Source organism: Malassezia vespertilionis, chromosome 5 (genome assembly GCF_029542925.1).
Source record: "Malassezia vespertilionis chromosome 5, complete sequence".
Classification (NCBI taxonomy): Eukaryota; Fungi; Basidiomycota; class Malasseziomycetes; order Malasseziales; family Malasseziaceae; genus Malassezia; species Malassezia vespertilionis.
Genome location: NC_079251.1, coordinates 78,363 through 93,892, shown reverse-complemented (window position 1 = coordinate 93,892; position 15,530 = coordinate 78,363). Strand labels below are relative to the sequence as shown.

The following is a 15,530-nucleotide window of genomic DNA, read 5'->3' as shown; positions in this document are numbered from 1 at the left end:
CTCGATTGGCTGGCACGCTTATACAGCCAATCCATCGTTATTAACAAGAGTGTTATTCTAATATCCTGGAGAACGCGACATGGCCAGTACAGACGAAGATGCAGCGACCGCGTCGACTATGCCGATCCTTTCTGCGGATGGCAGAGAAATGGAGAGCGAAGCTGCTGCGGCTCAGAAGCCGGATGCGCCGCCCAGCTGGTCGGGAGCGACATCACAAGATACGGGCGGGGAGGTGGAAGGTGCGCACACGGACGCCTCTACGCCCTGGCCACCTTCGATACTATCGTTGCCACCTAACAATGTAGGCGCAGACTTGCCGATTGCAAATATTTCCAGGATTATGAAGCGTTCCTTGCCGGATAACGGCAAGATCGCAAAGAACGCAAAGGAATGCATGCAAGAATGTGTAAGTGAGCTTATCAGCTTCATCACATCGGAAGCGAGCGATCGCTGCGGCAGCGAGAAACGCAAAACAATCAATGGAGACGATATTCTTTACTCGTTACGCGTTCTTGGCTTTGACAACTACGAACAAGTGTTAAAAGTATACCTTAGTCGCTATCGCCAGGTACGTCACGCAAAACCTAGTACAGCTGCTAACGATTTTTACAGGCTCAGGAAGAGAACCCACGTCAGCGCCGTCGACGAAACACCAAAACGCGTATTCCAAACGCGGATGACGCGTCTGGTAGTGCCGGCACAGCCGGCGAGGAGGAAGACGGTGGTGAGCTCGATAGCGACGATGGGGAAGAGGAAGAACAAGAGTGAGTCTTCCCCCCTTTTTTCATTTCTGCAAGCAAATTTCATTGTCGGTTGTGGACTTTAATAACTTTACTACGCCGGGCGCATTTGCATTACGATACAAACTCTGACGAATAGGTGTGCATCCACATACAAATTTCTGAATCTAATTTTGTGTTGGTATTTGCTACCGAAGTACATAGAATATGACTGTAAAGTTACTGCGCCTTTGAGGTTACAGCATTCTAAGTATACATTATCGTTTGCATGCACCGTGATTTGGGCATGGCGTTTGTTTATTCTTCAGCGGTTAGCCACACTCACACAGTACATACCGGATACAAGCGCCAGGATCATTCTGTTGTTGTTAGCAAGTACTCATTGCATATCACGCACCTGTATAGATAGTAGAAGAACGTCAAAAGGTAAAATGCAAGTTTCACCAAACTCTCTTTCTTGTGGTTCATGAGCGTCCGGAAAATCTCTGTAGCGTCTAGCAAGTAGTTATTATTGATCACCCTGTGTGTTAGTGGGTAGCAAGAACATACTTGTTGGCGTTATAAGCAACGAGAGGAACGTTAATGAGAAGTGCGAACCATTGTCCCGTAAACAAGAAAAGCACAGAAAGAAAAGCCTGGGCACCCATCTCAGGGAGCGTAAACTGTAGCGGGTTAACGCATGATCGTGTTTTCAACGTACCTGGTTTAGCTTGTTGCAGAGATCGATAGGATTAATGTAGTCCGACTCCAAATCAGAGTACATGATCACCTGAATAAAGTGTGAGTAGCTGCTCTTTCATGCATCAAATGCACGTACATAAAACACCATTACAAACAGCAATACTGCAGTGAACAGGATCGCGAGCAGAAATAGCCATCCTAACACACGTTAGCCTCGATGCGCTCCAATAGAAAAGCTGTTACGCTTGGAAATAATACATACCGTCACCAGGCATAATCTGTGCATTCCGTGTTAGCACACAAAAATAGATACTCAAAGCAACGTACGAAAAATGTGCTGGAGGAGTATAGCAGTTTAAATTTCAAGCTGACGACGTTGGCCGGATCCCGCTGCGTAAAATTATGTAATATAGTGCAGAACAGGGCGAGCCCATTGCGGGGTCCAAAAGCCGAGTGGAGGCGTGACAGAGTGGGGGAGTGCCTGAATGCTACGGATCAGCTAGCGGCGCTTGCCGTGGCACTGGAGCGGTCTGATGCCCCAGGAACCCGCGCGCGCTTCTGTGACACAATCTCTGATAGATTAAGTCGCTCTGGTAACCATATCCCATTGTTGATGAGTAGCACTTTCATGAGTTCATGATACCGAAGCCCGGTCAAAAGCTTAGGCGTAATCAAAAAGTACTGCCCCGCTTCCGGTCTGCATGTAATGGCGACCATCTGATCGTGCACTGCACGCTCTGCGCGTGGATCCATGCCTTGATTGATCTCATCCACGAGCGAAAACGGCGAGCGAGCGAGTTCCGTAAGGCTGAGCAAGTACAATATCGTGGACAAGGACCGCTCGCCGCCTGATTGTCGGTGGCCAGTAAGCAGCTGCAGCTGCTCCGTTTCGCGGAATTTGACGAGGATATCTATACCCCACTTTTCGAAACTCTCATCGCGCGCCAGTCGAACTTCGCCAGCGCACCCAAGGCGAGCAAATGCAGCGGAAAATCGCTCGTTTACATTTGCAACCAAATGCTCCAGCGATGGCAGCCACTGGCTCTCTACTCGCTGTACCTTGGACTCGAGCTGCGTCTGTTCCACTTTTGTCGCATCCATAGTCGCCTTCAGTTCCGCAATTTTGGCCTTCCTGGCTCGGAAAGCTTCCAATACGCTCGGCCCTATTCCCCATGGTATATCGAAAGATGCTTTTGCGCCTTGTAGCTGTAATTCCAGCTGATCGACCCCCTCTGCATCATCTCTGTATTGATCAAAGAATGTTTGCTGTGTTTCTGCATCCACACTCTCCATATGTAGTTCGTAAAAATGCTTGGCCGCGAGCGTTTCTTCCTTTGCCTGACCAAATACGCTCACTACACGCTCCAAAGCATCCATCGCCTCTTTTAGCTCCGTTTGGTGTGTACGGATCTGCTCCATTATGCGGTTCAGCTCTGTGGTGTGCCGCAATTTAGAGAGCACCAATATATCGCATTGCTTGCGTGCATGCATCAGCGTGTGAAGCGTACGTAAATAGCGCTCGGCTGCTTTTCCAAGCTGCAATGCGTTCTTCTTTCGCTCATCATTGATTTGTTGTCGCTGCGATGCAGCCGAGGGGCGCGATTCTTCTCGCACTAGCTTTTGGCGCTCAGCAGCTAAGAGAGAGCGAGCCTTCCGCCATTCAGAAACCAGACGGTGGGCAGCACGCTGCTCTTCGACAAGCTGTTCACGTTTTGTGCTCAAATCCTGCAGCCTGGTTCGCTTCATGTCAAACATACGACGGTTTTGCTGTACTCGCTCGTCCAGCCGTGCTATTTCTTCGTTCACGGCAACAAGCTGGTGCTCAGCCTCGCCTTTTTCTTGCGACTGACTCGAGTGCGCAAAGTTGCGCAGCGGGCGCAGTTCGCGCGATTGTGTCACTGGCAACCGCTTCCCATATTTGGAGTAAAATGTGGTAAAGAGAGTCGTGCCGATAATGTAGCGCTGGAATTTTCGCAGGCGTTCGACTTCTTCTGCATTCGCCGTACCGCGGAAGGATATGGGAATGAGGTGGATGTGTGCATTGGTGCACAGAAAACGCAACACATCCTCCGGCGCATCGACATTGTCCAAGATATAGTTGTCAAATCCTGCCTCTTGCAACGCATCCAAAGAAATTGGTGGTTTAAACGAGGTTAGCGGAGCACTTCCTTCTTGTTCCACAACATTCAGGCGCCATCCGCGCGTGTCAATGAGCTCTCGCGTGAACAGATCGTAGTCTGCACGGCTTTGGCATACAAATGTACGCTGGATATTCCAATTCAGGCACGTTTCCACAGCGCGTGCCGCATCCGGGCGCTTTACACTCAGCAGGACAAGCACGGGGTCATAAACCCTGTGCTGGAACATGTCCCGGTGGCTATCAAGCCACCGGATCGCTTCGTACGTATCCTTATCGTTATGCGCCAATATCTGCAAGCGCTGGTGCCGGATATTATTGCTTTCCGTCAGCTTGCGCTCCACTGCTTGTTTGCGTGTTCGCTGCTGCTGCTGCGCTGCCGCCAGATCGGATTGTTGCGAGTCCAAGTCGCGGCAATCTTCTGTAATGGTACGGTGCTCGCCTTTTACTGCGCGCAAATCTGCGTCTAATGCGCTGGTGTCAATCTGCGCTGGTTCTTCAGCCGTCTCCTCTTCCATGGCTGCAATGCGCGCCCGTAGTGCCTGGATTTGTTGCCCCCTATTGGTCTCGGCCGCTTCAAGCTGACGTTCCTGCTCGTTCAAAGATGACATTTCCAAGTCCACCTGCTCGCGTTCTTGCTCAATGCGTCGACATGTCCCGTACGTGTCGTCCGCCTCTTTTCGCTGCACGGACAGCTGTAGATCCATCTTTTGTGCCCGCTGCTCAAGTCGATCGCGTTCCTCTTGCACAGGCAACAGCGCACGCTCGCACTCCCGCACCTGTGTCTTTGCTTGCGCCCGCTCGGTATGCGCAATGTCGTACCGCTGCTTTGCCTCGCGGTACTTGGCAAAATGAACGCGCGCTTCCAACATACGCATGCGGTTCTCCAACTCTACACGCTCTTCGTAGCGTCGGACATCGCGTTCCAGTACGCGGTTGCGATTCTCCAAGTGTGTATACTCCTCTGTATCGTTGGTAATGCGCTGTTTGATTTTACCGAGGTCTCCGCCAAACGAAATAAGCATGTCGTGCCATTCGCTAAGCTTGGGATGCCCAGCAGCGTACTGCGTCTCGCGCAGCAGCCGCTGCGGTGACATGTATGCAAAATCAGCTACACGGTCCTGGGGGAGAAAAGTACACAAATTTCCGACCTCAATGTGGAACTGCGATACGGCTTCGTTTACTTCTCGTGCGCTTGCATTTGCACCATTTAAAAGCCAGTCGCTCGAGTTCGATTCGCGAAAGAGGACACGGCGAATCACGATATTGTCTTTCCCAGAAAACCCCTGCAGTTCAATTTCTACCCAGCCCTCGCCATGGCCGAGCTTTACATAGCTTGCCACATCTTTCGCACGGCCAAGCACAGAGGGCTTCCAGCCGAGTCCCAGCGCAATCGCACTCACCACGGTGCTTTTTCCAGTACCGTTCGGACCAATAATCATATTCAGGTACGGCCCGGGGAAGAATTCCACCGCATCGTAGGTAACAAATCGCTCGCAGGCGACGCGTACAATCGAGCCGGGCACATACCCAGTCGTCGCCCTGCGCTGCTCGTGGGGCATTGCACCAGCCACATTTAGCGCAATGTCTTGCGCAAGCTGTATAGTATCTGCCTCGCCCATCGTATCATGGTCCTCCCTGCGGCGCTTTGGCCGCCTGCGCGCCTCAGACATGACAATGCGCTCGGATGGACGCGTCGAAAAGAAACACACGTGCTCTCCACATGTGGCTTTCTTTTTGGCCTAGGGACGAATGACAGAAGGAGCCGCATGGGATGCCGTTTGCGCATGGCTACGTCAAGTGCATCCAGACGAGCACAGTCAAGACTCCAGCGTGCTATTTGCGCGGTACTTTTCCGAAATGCCCAGTCCGATCGCGCGCATTGTCGGCATGCTGCGTTCCCCAGAAGAGCGCGGCTTGCACCCCTGTGTGCGAGACCGACGGCGGTTGTATGCGACGCTAGAAAAGCCAGAAGCGCTTTCTACAGCATACCAACGTCGAAATAAACCCAGGCTGTGGCTACGTATTGTGGGAACGGGGCAGGACGAGGAGATGGACGATGCGGAGGAGGAGAAGGAGGACATTTTGCGGCAAGAGGCCGAGGCAGACAAGAAGGATACACTGCGGCAAGAGGCTCAAGAGGACAAGCGACGAGCGATTCCGGACAAGGCGCCTGTGCTACGCGAGGAAGCGAGTGGTCCTCTTTCTACCAACGGCACATTCGCGACCCTGCATCGCAAGTACCTCGAAGAGATCGACGACGACGAGATTGATGCTGGAGACGGGCCTGACGTTGCGATTTTGCGTGGCGAATTCGATAGGGAAATTCTCGATCGTTTCGTGCACGGCACGCTGCGTGTGCCGCTGTACGATTGCGACTTTGACGAACAATACGATAATGTGTATGGACGCGATATGCAGTTCCGCGAGCAAATGCGGGAAGAGACATACTTTGACGACAGGTGAGCTTTTAGGGGTATGTAGACGCTACAGTAGATACGTCTCAGGCTCATGACCATGCCTGTGAGACACCGTACCGCTTCACAATGCTGTGCGTTAGAAAAGGTGTAAGTACGTACTTTGCCTCGTATGGATTCGTGTCGTCAGGAAATATCTTGAGCCGCTCCAAGCGGCGATCGCGCAACTTATTCTTAGGCAGCATGCCCGAAACGGCACGGCGGATAATCTCTTCCGGCTTCTTCTGCAGCATGGTGTTGAACGGAATTTCCTTCAGACCGCCTGGGTACATCGTATGGTGGCGGTACAGTTTCTGGTCTGCTTTCTTGCCCGTGACTGCAATGTGCGACGCATTCGTGACTACGACATAATCGCCAGCGTCGACGGCAGGGTCGTACAAGGGCTTGTGCTTGCCCATCAGCGTCACTGCGATGGAGCGGGCAAGATGACCAAGCACCCTCTCGCGTGCATCCACATGATGCCACATCCGAGAGAATGCGAGGGATGTCTGCGTGTCAGTGCCGTTGCAGTGTACCTACATTGCCCACACGCTGCGACATGGCGAAAACGAGAAAAGGCGTGGCCTCCACGGCGGCGGCCTCACTCGGCCGGGAATGGAGTACACCAACAACCCGCCGCGTGGCATCGACATCGGGCATCTGTCCTCCGACCACATCCAGCACGATGGCGTTTGAGTTCACAGAGTTCCAAAGCACAGCGGAGACGGATCCGACCTCAGAATTCCTTGAGCGTGAGAGGCTGGCTGCCGGTACGTTGCTTGGCAACGATGCCGGATTGTTTGGCGCCGCGAACGAACATGGCGGAGCTGAGCACGACTTTGAACAGCACGCACAGGATTTCCCCCCGTTGGACGGCGAGGGTGAATTTGAGGGTAGTTTTGAGGCGATCGAAGTAAATGGAGGAGATATTGTTGCACCTGCAAGGGAGGAGGCTGCTGCGTTCAAGCGCGCAGACTCGCTCATGGAGATGTTCGAGCCGCGCGAGGGACAGGAATCGGTGCAGACGTTTCAGAAAAGCTTCCCCGATACGTACGAACTCGAATCCGGAGTAGTGCCAGCGACTCAAGAGCACAAGGAAGCTGCTTACGAGGAGCCTGAATTGTTTTTGGCGAAAGAGACGACCAAGGATAAGATGTTCAGTTACGACGAGCTGGACACAGAGACGCAAGCGCTTCGCGAATGGAACGACAACCAGGCAGACGAAGTTGCGCGGCGCGAAGCTGCTGCAGAGCGCCAGCGCGGCGAGACGGTTTCCAAGGCCGAGCAAGAAATCGACCAGTTCTATGCAAACTACAACGCTGAGAAGGCGAAGAACATTAAGAAAAACAAGGAGGCCGAGGCGCGCTTTTTGGAGCGTAAGCAGCAGGAGCTTGCAGAGGGTACAACATGGACACGAATCACCAAGCTGCTTGACTTACAAAACAGCCAGTCCAAGACGATCGCCAAGGTCGGACCCGGCTCGAGCGATTTGGGACGGCTCAAGGAGCTGTACCTAAACCTGAGGCGCGAGGGCGACACAGCGCCCGGTGCAGCAGGCTATTAGAACATAGTATCATATAGTTACAGCGACGAGCGCACACTAAGGACCTGCGTCTGTATAGGACTCTATCGGCGGTGACTTGGCTGGCCGACGCCCCGACGCAAGCAACTTGTACTCGTTCGGCGACGGCACGCGGCTGTCCAGCATATCGAGCAGCTCGTCGAGTGTGCCCTGAAAATCTGGCGGGGCGCGTTTACGGTACATTACAGTCCAATGCTTCTTGACCACGTACGTGGGCCATTGCCAGTCGTCCGTGGCGAGCTTGTCAAACTCAACATCGGCCACATGCAGCTTGCCTTGTGCACGGATCCGTTGGATCAAGATATGGTCGTCGTGCGGAGCATACCATCGCGCATTCTGGTCCTCTAAATTGCGGCGTTCGGCGCTCAGCATTCCGCGCCACTTGCGGCTCAAGACGCTGATCCGCCGCGTCGAGGGGCCCAGCCGTTCGTGGATCAAGGTCCAGGGCAGGTTCGGGCCGTCGGGACGACAGCCCACCCTTTCGCAACACTCAAGCACGGCACGGCGCAATGCAACCTCTTCCTCAGGCCGAAAAGCGCCGAGCGGTATGCTGGCCGGGTGGCTGTTTTGCATCTGCTCACGCCAATAGTGCTTGCAAACATTGCCCGAGCGGCCAAGGCGCGCGCCAATCTTTTCCCACTGGCGGCCCAACTCGGCCACTGCGGCAGCGAGCGCCTCGACCTCGCTGGCCGACCAATTCCCGCCGCGGACTACGTCCTTGCGCATGGATTTGATGTGCATGCGCACGGCATAATTCGGGCGCGTGCCTACGGATAGTGCAATGTGCTTCCAAAGCTCCTCGTGCAAATGCTTCTGCTCTGGCTTGCGGTGCCATATTAGCTCGTCTAGCGCCGCGGGCGAGAGTTTGTAGTGCTTGCAAAACTTGTCCAGCGCCGCGGTCGCCAAATCCTCTTCTTCCTGGCTCCATCTCCCTGTCCGCCAAGATAGTCCATAGGCTTCCTTTAGCCAATAGAGACGGTCGCTCGAGTACGCGCGCTCTAGCACCATTTGCTCGTACGTCTGTCCAGCGTGTGCAGTGACAAATGCTGCGCGTGCTTTTTCCTGTGTGGGTTTCAGCTTTTTGCCTGTGTCGTCGCGTCGTTGAAGCCGTCGCTGGGTTATCTGGGCATCGGCGGGTGTCGCTACTTGCATTACAGTGTTGGCCGCTGCTTCGTCGTACCGTGGCGCAATATCGAAGGGCAAACCAGCATCATGTGCAACAAACTGCGACCCCAGCGTGTGCACGGCATCAAATGGGCCTGCATACGCATCCTCTCGCACATCCAAAGCTGGATCAATGCCGTGGCGAGACTCTACATCCAGCGAATCATGTGCGCGCACGCGTTTCGACGGCGATGCATCGTGTATAGCGCGGCGTTTCCCACGATCGTCCAGCGTAAACAAAGGACCAGAATTTTCAAGCGCACTCGAAATCGTATCTACAATTCCATTATCTCCTCCAAGCGCGGGCCGGCTTGCATTTGGTTCGCGCTCTGTGGATTCTGACGGCACAGCCGCTGGGCGTGCGCTGGGATCGGAAGCGTCGTACGCAAGTTCGAGAATCGCGGATGTGCTCCATTGTTCATTTGGCCACCCAGGCGCCCCATTCGTGCCCGCATCGGGCGCTCCCGAAAGCAGCGCATTTCTTGCGCGGTTCGCGCGCTGTTCCATGCTGCGTTGCGCTACCAAGCGGCGGGCGGCGCGCTAAAACACTTTAGTCACGTGCTATTGAGACCGTGCGCGACTACGAAACTACGCCACCTTCTTTGTACTGCGCTCGCTGGCCATGCGGATCGCCCAGGTTAGCGCGTAGGTCTTGGTCGCATCCTCGTACGAGCTCAAAATCGGGGCTGCATTGGGCCCGTGCTCGATGCAGTCGATCAAGTTGCTGACCTCGGAGAAGAACGGATCGTCGTTAGGGTAGCGCACAATTTCCTCGTGGTCGTCGCCGGGACGGCGGAAGTAGAGAACTGGGTTGTTGTATGGGTCCACGAGACGAAGCATATGCCCGTCCGCATACAGGTCCAGCTCTGTAGAGTAGTTGTGCCCTTGTAAGGCGACAGCGTGGGTCAAAGAACCGACGGCGCCCGTCTCAAACTTCCACGTAGCCGCAGTGATGCGCGGAATACGATTCTCGGGTTTGATCAAAGATTCGTCGAACGGGATCTTGCTCAGCTTTCCAGCAGGCTCATTGTATTCCAGTGCATGTGCAGACACCGAGTCCAAGTCCACTTCGCCTGCAAAGTAGCGGCACAGGTCGCAGAAATGCGTGGCCTGTTCGACAATCGGGCCTGGGTTCTGCGATTTGTCCCACCAGTCCAGTTTCGCAGTTTGCTCGCTGTGGTCAGTGATGGAAAAAATACACACTAAGCCATAATGTACCGGGCATTCACAGACATCACCTCTAGGTTGTTCTCATCAAGGATCTGTTTCATCTTTTGCACGACTTTCAAGTAGCGCAACATGTAGCCAACACTCACAAGGTTGCCACTGTTGATAAGCATATCAGCAACCTCGAACGCATCCTCAACAGGGCCTGTGGCGACGGGCTTTTCAATAAACAGTGGCACGCCGGGTAGGATATCGGTCAGAACGCGCTCCAGATCGTGACCGGGAGCCATACTGCCACGATACGCAGGAGGAGAACCAACCCAGATAACGTGCGGGTGCAGCTCGGGCTTGAGATCGGCAATGTACGCTTGTGCGCTGGGATACACGACCGTGTCTTTGTACGCTGAGAGCACGAAAGAGTTGCGCTTCGTCTCAAGCACCTTTTCTGCACGCTCTTTGCTGGGGTCAATCAGAGCGGTTACTTTCAGACGCGGGCCGAGTTTGCTGTGTGTCAGGCGATGCAAGGTAGAAGACGTACTGCTCCAAACGGAAAGTATGGTTCCAAGGGCCTTCGTCAGAGCCTATGTCTTAGTTTTGTGTACAGCTGCGACGTACCAAACTGTCAAACCAAAATCGAAGCGAAACCCGTGTCAGTATCACCGCACAGATAGCACAAGACCACGTACGTTAATATTTCCACTGTTCAGTCAGACACTTGCGCGCAAAATATACGTACGCGCCCACGACCACTACTCGAAAATCAGCACCAGGTGCAGGGGGCTTTTGTTTGTCCATAGACGTCACTGCGTTCGGATCAAAATCAGGAGCTGGGCCATTGACGCCGGTACTGTAGCAGGCAAAACGCTGCATCGAACACAGCGCGTTACGCACGGGCATGCGGGCCCGCGCAAGGCCCGAAAGACTCGCGATCAGCCTCACGTTGCGCAGTGCAGGAGCACGGACTAGGCTTGTTGCCTGCTTAGAGAGGAGAGACATGGAGGTGGTGATATGGGGAATTGCGTACGCCGCTGCCAGTTATGTTTGGCTGAATAAACATGGTGATGACCCAAGCCCTGCATCAAGATTGGCAGCGTGCAGATCCTTTTATGACATGAGCAGCGCACACATTAGAGCAGGTATGCAGCATCTATGTATCACGCCAAGCGTGAAAGACTAGCGAAAAAAAAGGGACGCGTTAGCGCACACCGAGCCGCTCGCGAAGGATGGTGTCGGAGAGCTCGCCATCACGGATATCGATCACCTTTCCAACGTCCGCGTGTACGCTAAAGTTTTGTAAAGCCGATGCATACAGTGTAGCAAGCTCGATACTGGAAGATGCAGGGGCCCAGCTGTGGTTAGTGGCACACGTTATACACACTTGATGAGAACCAATGGCTGGTGTCAGTTGACCTCATACACATACATAGGATATCCGTCCATGCTCATGGTGCAGTTCGTAGCTGAGCACGATAAACCGCGGCGAGTGCTCTGGCAGCTCCTCGACGAGCTCATCGAGCGTGGTGGAATCGTATATCTCGTCCATTACCATCAGTAGCTTTTTCTTGTCGATCTTAACAACGGCAGCTGCCGTTTTAGAGCTGCTCTTCTTCAGTCGGAAGGTGCGCAGCTCCTGCAGTAACGTGGGATCAATGTCCACCGTTGTCGACATGATGGAGGAACCTACGCGGTGATTGGCCTCCACAGATTATATATGAATTGGACAAATTGGCACATTATGACTACATGGGAAGTTGTGCTAACGACTGCAACTCGGCCGTCCTTTTTTCACTTGCAAGACGGATCGCCCAGGTAAACGCGTAGGTCTTGGTCGCGTCATCGTACAAACTCAAGATTGACGCTGCATTGGGACCGTGATCAATAGAGTCGACCAGGTTGTTGACCTCGGAGAAGAATGGGTCGTCGCCGGGAAACTTGTACACCTCTTCCTTTTCGTCTCCCGGACGGCGCACGTACAACGCAGGCGCGTTGTATGGATCTACGAGACGCATGTAGTATCCATCGGCAAATACATCCATCTCGGTAAAAAATTTCTGGTCGTGTAATGCAACGGCATGCATTAAGGAACCGACGGCGCCGTTCTTGTACTTCCATGTAGCACTCGTTACCCTGGGGATACGCTCTTCGGGCGGCACCTCGTGCTCGGCCACAGGGATTTTGCTCAGCTTTCCTGCGTCATCGTGGTGCTCGACTGTGTGTGCAAATACAGTAGCCAAGTCGACTTCACCGCCAAAGTAGCGCGCAAGATCGGCAAAGTGGGTAGCCTGCTCAATGATGGGGCCCAAGCTCTCTTTCTTGTTCCACCACCATTGCTTGGTGAGGTACTCGTACGCCATGATATATCGGCCGTTTACGGCCGTCACAGTAAGATTGTTCTCCTGGATGATTTGCTTCATTTTTTGCACAACTTTGAGGTAGCGAAGCATGTAGCCGACACTGACAATTGTGTCTTTCTTTTTGCAGATGCTCTGGGATACTTGCCATGTCTCTGCAACTGATGCAGTCGATACGGGCTTCTCAATAAACATGCTGACGTGGGGGAGCTTATCCACCACGACGGCTTCCAAGTTACGGCCGGACTCGAGTCTGCCGCGGAAAGCAGGCGGAGTGCCGACCCACAGCGCGTGGGGATACGTATCCTTCGTGACACTCTGAACATAGTCTTCCAAATCGGGATATATTTGTGTGTCTTTGTATGCGCCGGCCGCAATCGACTTGCGCTTCATGTCAAGAACTTCTTGTGCGCGTTTCGCGTCCGGGTCGACAAGCGCAGTGACTCTCAGGCGCGGGCCGAGTTTCTGTTCGAGTCGCGCAGAATGATTCCATGCACCTTCGGGGGAGCCAAAATTTATCTGGCTTGCGCCGAGAAAAATCACCCGAAATTCTGCGCTAGGTGTCTGCTCGTTCATGGTGGAAGTATGCACGTTGGTGCAGTTGCACTCGGGCGTGTACGCAGGCGCAATGTCCACGCCGCGTTATATCACGTGACGTAAACCCTGCTCGCTCGGCGCCGTTTGCCCCGAACCATCTACTTTGTGTGACAAATGCCTATCCCTTTTGAAGCGTTGATCCCTATGGGCATTGTGGGGATCATGTTTGCAGTGTCGGGTACCGGATACAGTGCCGTTACTCGTTTAGCAAATGATGGCAAGGTACGACTGTGCACGGCGCAAGAGTACTGACTTTAAGCCTGTTCGTCACAATGTCGACCAGTGGGACAGGATGATGATGCGCCGCGACTATCGACTAACAGGAAGTACAAGAGGGCAATCTGTGCGTACAAGTGTATGTGCATACTAATCTGCAGACCGAACCATACGCGCCCTCGTCGTTTGGCACCAATAGTTTCTGGAGTACAGAGCGCGTGTAAAGCGCCGGGAACTAAAGCATCTTTTACTTCTTCCGTCGCCGGCGCTCGTTCGGATTTTTTCGCCCGATACCGAGTGCCGGCAAGTCATTGTTAGCATTCCTCTGTCGTCCCATGAGCATTTCCGGCATCCAGTCCGGGTCGGCGTACCATGCAGACAACGAGTCCTTGCCTTGTGCCAAGCTCTTCTGGAGCTCGCGTTCTTCCTTGTTCTGCTGAATACGCTGCTTTGCGAGTCCACGCTGCCATTCCGGCTGGTCCTCGCGCAGAATGGGAACTCCTGTTTTTGGGTTCTTGCTTGAGCCGCTTGGCCGACCTCCGGAAGAGCTTCCCGGCTGCGGGAGCGGAAGCGAGTAGCGCGTGCCGCGATTTTTGTACTGAAAGTTTGGTTTCAAGTGCACCTGCATCCCTGCATCGCCGTCTGTGCCTGTCGTCACGGACGTGCGGAGCAATGTCGCCCCACCACACGATGGGCAGAACTTGCGTTCCGGATCCTTGCAGATCCTGCCGTGTCAGTATATACACGATACGTACTTGTAGCATGCGTGGCAGCGCAGGACCCAGCTCTTGACGCGCTCGATTTGCATCCCGTCTGTGCTGACCAAATTGAGCCCCATCTGGAGCAGCGCGTTTTGCACGGCAAAATCTGCCGTCATGCATGCGACGGACATGTTCTTCAGCCCGCTGCGCTTGCTGTCGCGCCCACGGCGACGGCGTCCCGGCCTTGGCTCTGTCGTTTGCAAGACGGACTCGTCGACAACCAGCCCCAGTGCCTTGTTCTTGTGCTTGGTGATGTTGGTCGGCGTGATCCATTCGCCGCCGATTTGCTCGTTGTCTTCCTCGTCAGGGAGTGGTACTGGAGAGGGTGCAATCGCTTGGGCAGGTTTTGGGCTTGGATCAAATCCATGCGCCGCATCGACAACCGTAAATCCGTCCGTGTCCGGCTGCGTCGCACTATCCTTTTCAAGCGTGGCGTCCGTCTTTTGCACTGCACTGTCCGCAGCACCTTTTCTCTCTCCCTTCTCTGCCAGCCGCTTTGCCTCATACTGCTGCTGCCCCGTCTTCCCACCGACAACATCGCGCACATGCCACGTCCCATGCATCTCTACCTCCAAAGCGTAAGTCAATGCAAGAACGTGTACATCAGGAGCAGATAGCACCGCATAGTCTCCTGTTTGTTTCGCAAAGTCGATCGCACAGCGCAGCGCTTCCGCACCCGGTGCACGCACCTCGAGCTCGATTTGCCCTGTCGCCTGCAAGTGCTGCAAATAGTCGCGCGCACGCACATCGCGCAATTCCGCGAGGACGGACGGAGGAATATAGTATTTGTTTGCAAGCCCTGCTATGCGTGCCTGTGTCAGCAGCGGCGCAGCATCCAACACGAGCGCCTTGATGTGCGGCACTCTCCCATGTCCGTCTTCGGCCATGGCGTGTCTGTGCTCGGCGCTGCAAAAAATGTTCTGCACTCGGCCGACCGACTCCACACCAAGGCACGGCGGCAGGTTTAAGGCATGGCGTGGCACGCAGGGATGCGTGCAAGGCCGTTTCACACCTCGCGTTCCGTCTTGGCGCTCGATTTTTATGCGATACTACGTATTCCACGCAATGCATCCAAGGCGCAGGTCAAGAGCCAGTTTTATAAGCTATCGAAGCAGTACCACCCCGACGTGAGCAAGTCTGAAGAAGGCAAGATGTCGTTCCAGCAAGTGAGTGAGGCATACGCCACATTGAGCAACGACAGGAAACGGTACGCACACGCATCGCTGACCCAAGACGTGAATATGATCAGAAAATAGCATTTGAGGCGCGCGGCAGCACCGCCCCGGCGTACGATCCCGGAGACGCGATGCGGCGCCGCACAACCGCCAACTATGCATGGGAATATACGACACGCATGAAGAAAGAAGCAGGCAAGAACCACACACCGCATGGTGCACAGCAGTATGCACCGCCGCCACAAGCGCCGGGGAGCGCCGCACACCATTTCACGCGCATGGCCGAGCGCGAAGCGCGGCGCGAAGAGGCGCGGGCGCGATCGCCGTACAGCGGATCCAGCTTTAACCCCCACGCCAACCCCGATAGTTTCCGTTCCTGGAGTCACCGCCGCTGGGGCGAGGAGGGACGCCAGGCTGAACTGATCAATCCCATGGTGCGCTTCCTCCAAGTGGCAGCCGTCTTTGGTGGCGCCGTGTGGCTGAGCACCAAGATACTCAGTTAA

General features: G+C 54.4%; 12 protein-coding genes across 12 annotated transcripts; 4 read left to right on the top strand and 8 right to left on the bottom strand.

The window, feature by feature from the left end:
• Positions 1–118: 118 nt before the first annotated feature.
• On the top strand, positions 119–768 carry MVES1_002480 (pyridoxal 5'-phosphate synthase (glutamine hydrolyzing); the record flags this gene model as incomplete). Its single annotated transcript, XM_056207309.1, has 3 exons — positions 119–239; positions 306–568; positions 613–768. The coding sequence occupies 3 exons, from the start codon at positions 119–121 to the stop codon at positions 766–768; spliced, it is 540 nt and encodes a 179-aa protein (XP_056063284.1).
• Positions 769–1,267: 499 nt separating this feature from the next.
• MVES1_002479 (uncharacterized protein) lies at positions 1,268–1,696 on the bottom strand (the record flags this gene model as incomplete). Its single annotated transcript, XM_056207308.1, has 4 exons — positions 1,268–1,402; positions 1,441–1,509; positions 1,629–1,657; positions 1,684–1,696. The coding sequence occupies 4 exons, from the start codon at positions 1,694–1,696 to the stop codon at positions 1,268–1,270; spliced, it is 246 nt and encodes an 81-aa protein (XP_056063283.1).
• Positions 1,697–1,916: 220 nt separating this feature from the next.
• Positions 1,917–5,231, bottom strand: SMC5 (Structural maintenance of chromosomes protein 5; the record flags this gene model as incomplete). The annotated part of the gene is made up of 1 exon (XM_056207307.1): positions 1,917–5,231. One exon carries the CDS (start codon positions 5,229–5,231, stop codon positions 1,917–1,919), a length of 3,315 nt encoding a protein of 1,104 aa, XP_056063282.1.
• A 79-nt stretch (positions 5,232–5,310) lies between these two features.
• On the top strand, positions 5,311–6,024 carry MVES1_002477 (uncharacterized protein; the record flags this gene model as incomplete). The annotated part of the gene is made up of 1 exon (XM_056207306.1): positions 5,311–6,024. One exon carries the CDS (start codon positions 5,311–5,313, stop codon positions 6,022–6,024), a length of 714 nt encoding a protein of 237 aa, XP_056063281.1.
• A 43-nt stretch (positions 6,025–6,067) lies between these two features.
• Positions 6,068–6,575, bottom strand: MRPL23 (54S ribosomal protein L23, mitochondrial; the record flags this gene model as incomplete). The annotated part of the gene is made up of 3 exons (XM_056207305.1): positions 6,068–6,107; positions 6,138–6,523; positions 6,555–6,575. 3 exons carry the CDS (start codon positions 6,573–6,575, stop codon positions 6,068–6,070), a joined length of 447 nt encoding a protein of 148 aa, XP_056063280.1.
• Positions 6,576–6,699: 124 nt separating this feature from the next.
• On the top strand, positions 6,700–7,578 carry clc1 (Clathrin light chain; the record flags this gene model as incomplete). Its single annotated transcript, XM_056207304.1, has 1 exon — positions 6,700–7,578. One exon carries the CDS (start codon positions 6,700–6,702, stop codon positions 7,576–7,578), a length of 879 nt encoding a protein of 292 aa, XP_056063279.1.
• A 36-nt stretch (positions 7,579–7,614) lies between these two features.
• On the bottom strand, positions 7,615–9,267 carry MVES1_002474 (uncharacterized protein; the record flags this gene model as incomplete). The annotated part of the gene is made up of 1 exon (XM_056207303.1): positions 7,615–9,267. The coding sequence occupies one exon, from the start codon at positions 9,265–9,267 to the stop codon at positions 7,615–7,617; it is 1,653 nt and encodes a 550-aa protein (XP_056063278.1).
• Positions 9,268–9,348: 81 nt separating this feature from the next.
• On the bottom strand, positions 9,349–10,923 carry MVES1_002473 (uncharacterized protein; the record flags this gene model as incomplete). The annotated part of the gene is made up of 5 exons (XM_056207302.1): positions 9,349–9,934; positions 9,979–10,408; positions 10,543–10,546; positions 10,614–10,626; positions 10,805–10,923. 5 exons carry the CDS (start codon positions 10,921–10,923, stop codon positions 9,349–9,351), a joined length of 1,152 nt encoding a protein of 383 aa, XP_056063277.1.
• Positions 10,924–11,122: 199 nt separating this feature from the next.
• On the bottom strand, positions 11,123–11,596 carry MVES1_002472 (uncharacterized protein; the record flags this gene model as incomplete). The annotated part of the gene is made up of 3 exons (XM_056207301.1): positions 11,123–11,276; positions 11,306–11,322; positions 11,351–11,596. The coding sequence occupies 3 exons, from the start codon at positions 11,594–11,596 to the stop codon at positions 11,123–11,125; spliced, it is 417 nt and encodes a 138-aa protein (XP_056063276.1).
• Positions 11,597–11,666: 70 nt separating this feature from the next.
• Positions 11,667–12,854, bottom strand: MVES1_002471 (uncharacterized protein; the record flags this gene model as incomplete). The annotated part of the gene is made up of 1 exon (XM_056207300.1): positions 11,667–12,854. One exon carries the CDS (start codon positions 12,852–12,854, stop codon positions 11,667–11,669), a length of 1,188 nt encoding a protein of 395 aa, XP_056063275.1.
• Positions 12,855–13,338: 484 nt separating this feature from the next.
• nob1 (20S-pre-rRNA D-site endonuclease nob1) lies at positions 13,339–14,739 on the bottom strand (the record flags this gene model as incomplete). Its single annotated transcript, XM_056207299.1, has 2 exons — positions 13,339–13,816; positions 13,847–14,739. The coding sequence occupies 2 exons, from the start codon at positions 14,737–14,739 to the stop codon at positions 13,339–13,341; spliced, it is 1,371 nt and encodes a 456-aa protein (XP_056063274.1).
• Positions 14,740–14,823: 84 nt separating this feature from the next.
• Positions 14,824–15,530, top strand: MVES1_002469 (peroxisome-assembly ATPase; the record flags this gene model as incomplete). The annotated part of the gene is made up of 2 exons (XM_056207298.1): positions 14,824–15,059; positions 15,086–15,530. 2 exons carry the CDS (start codon positions 14,824–14,826, stop codon positions 15,528–15,530), a joined length of 681 nt encoding a protein of 226 aa, XP_056063273.1.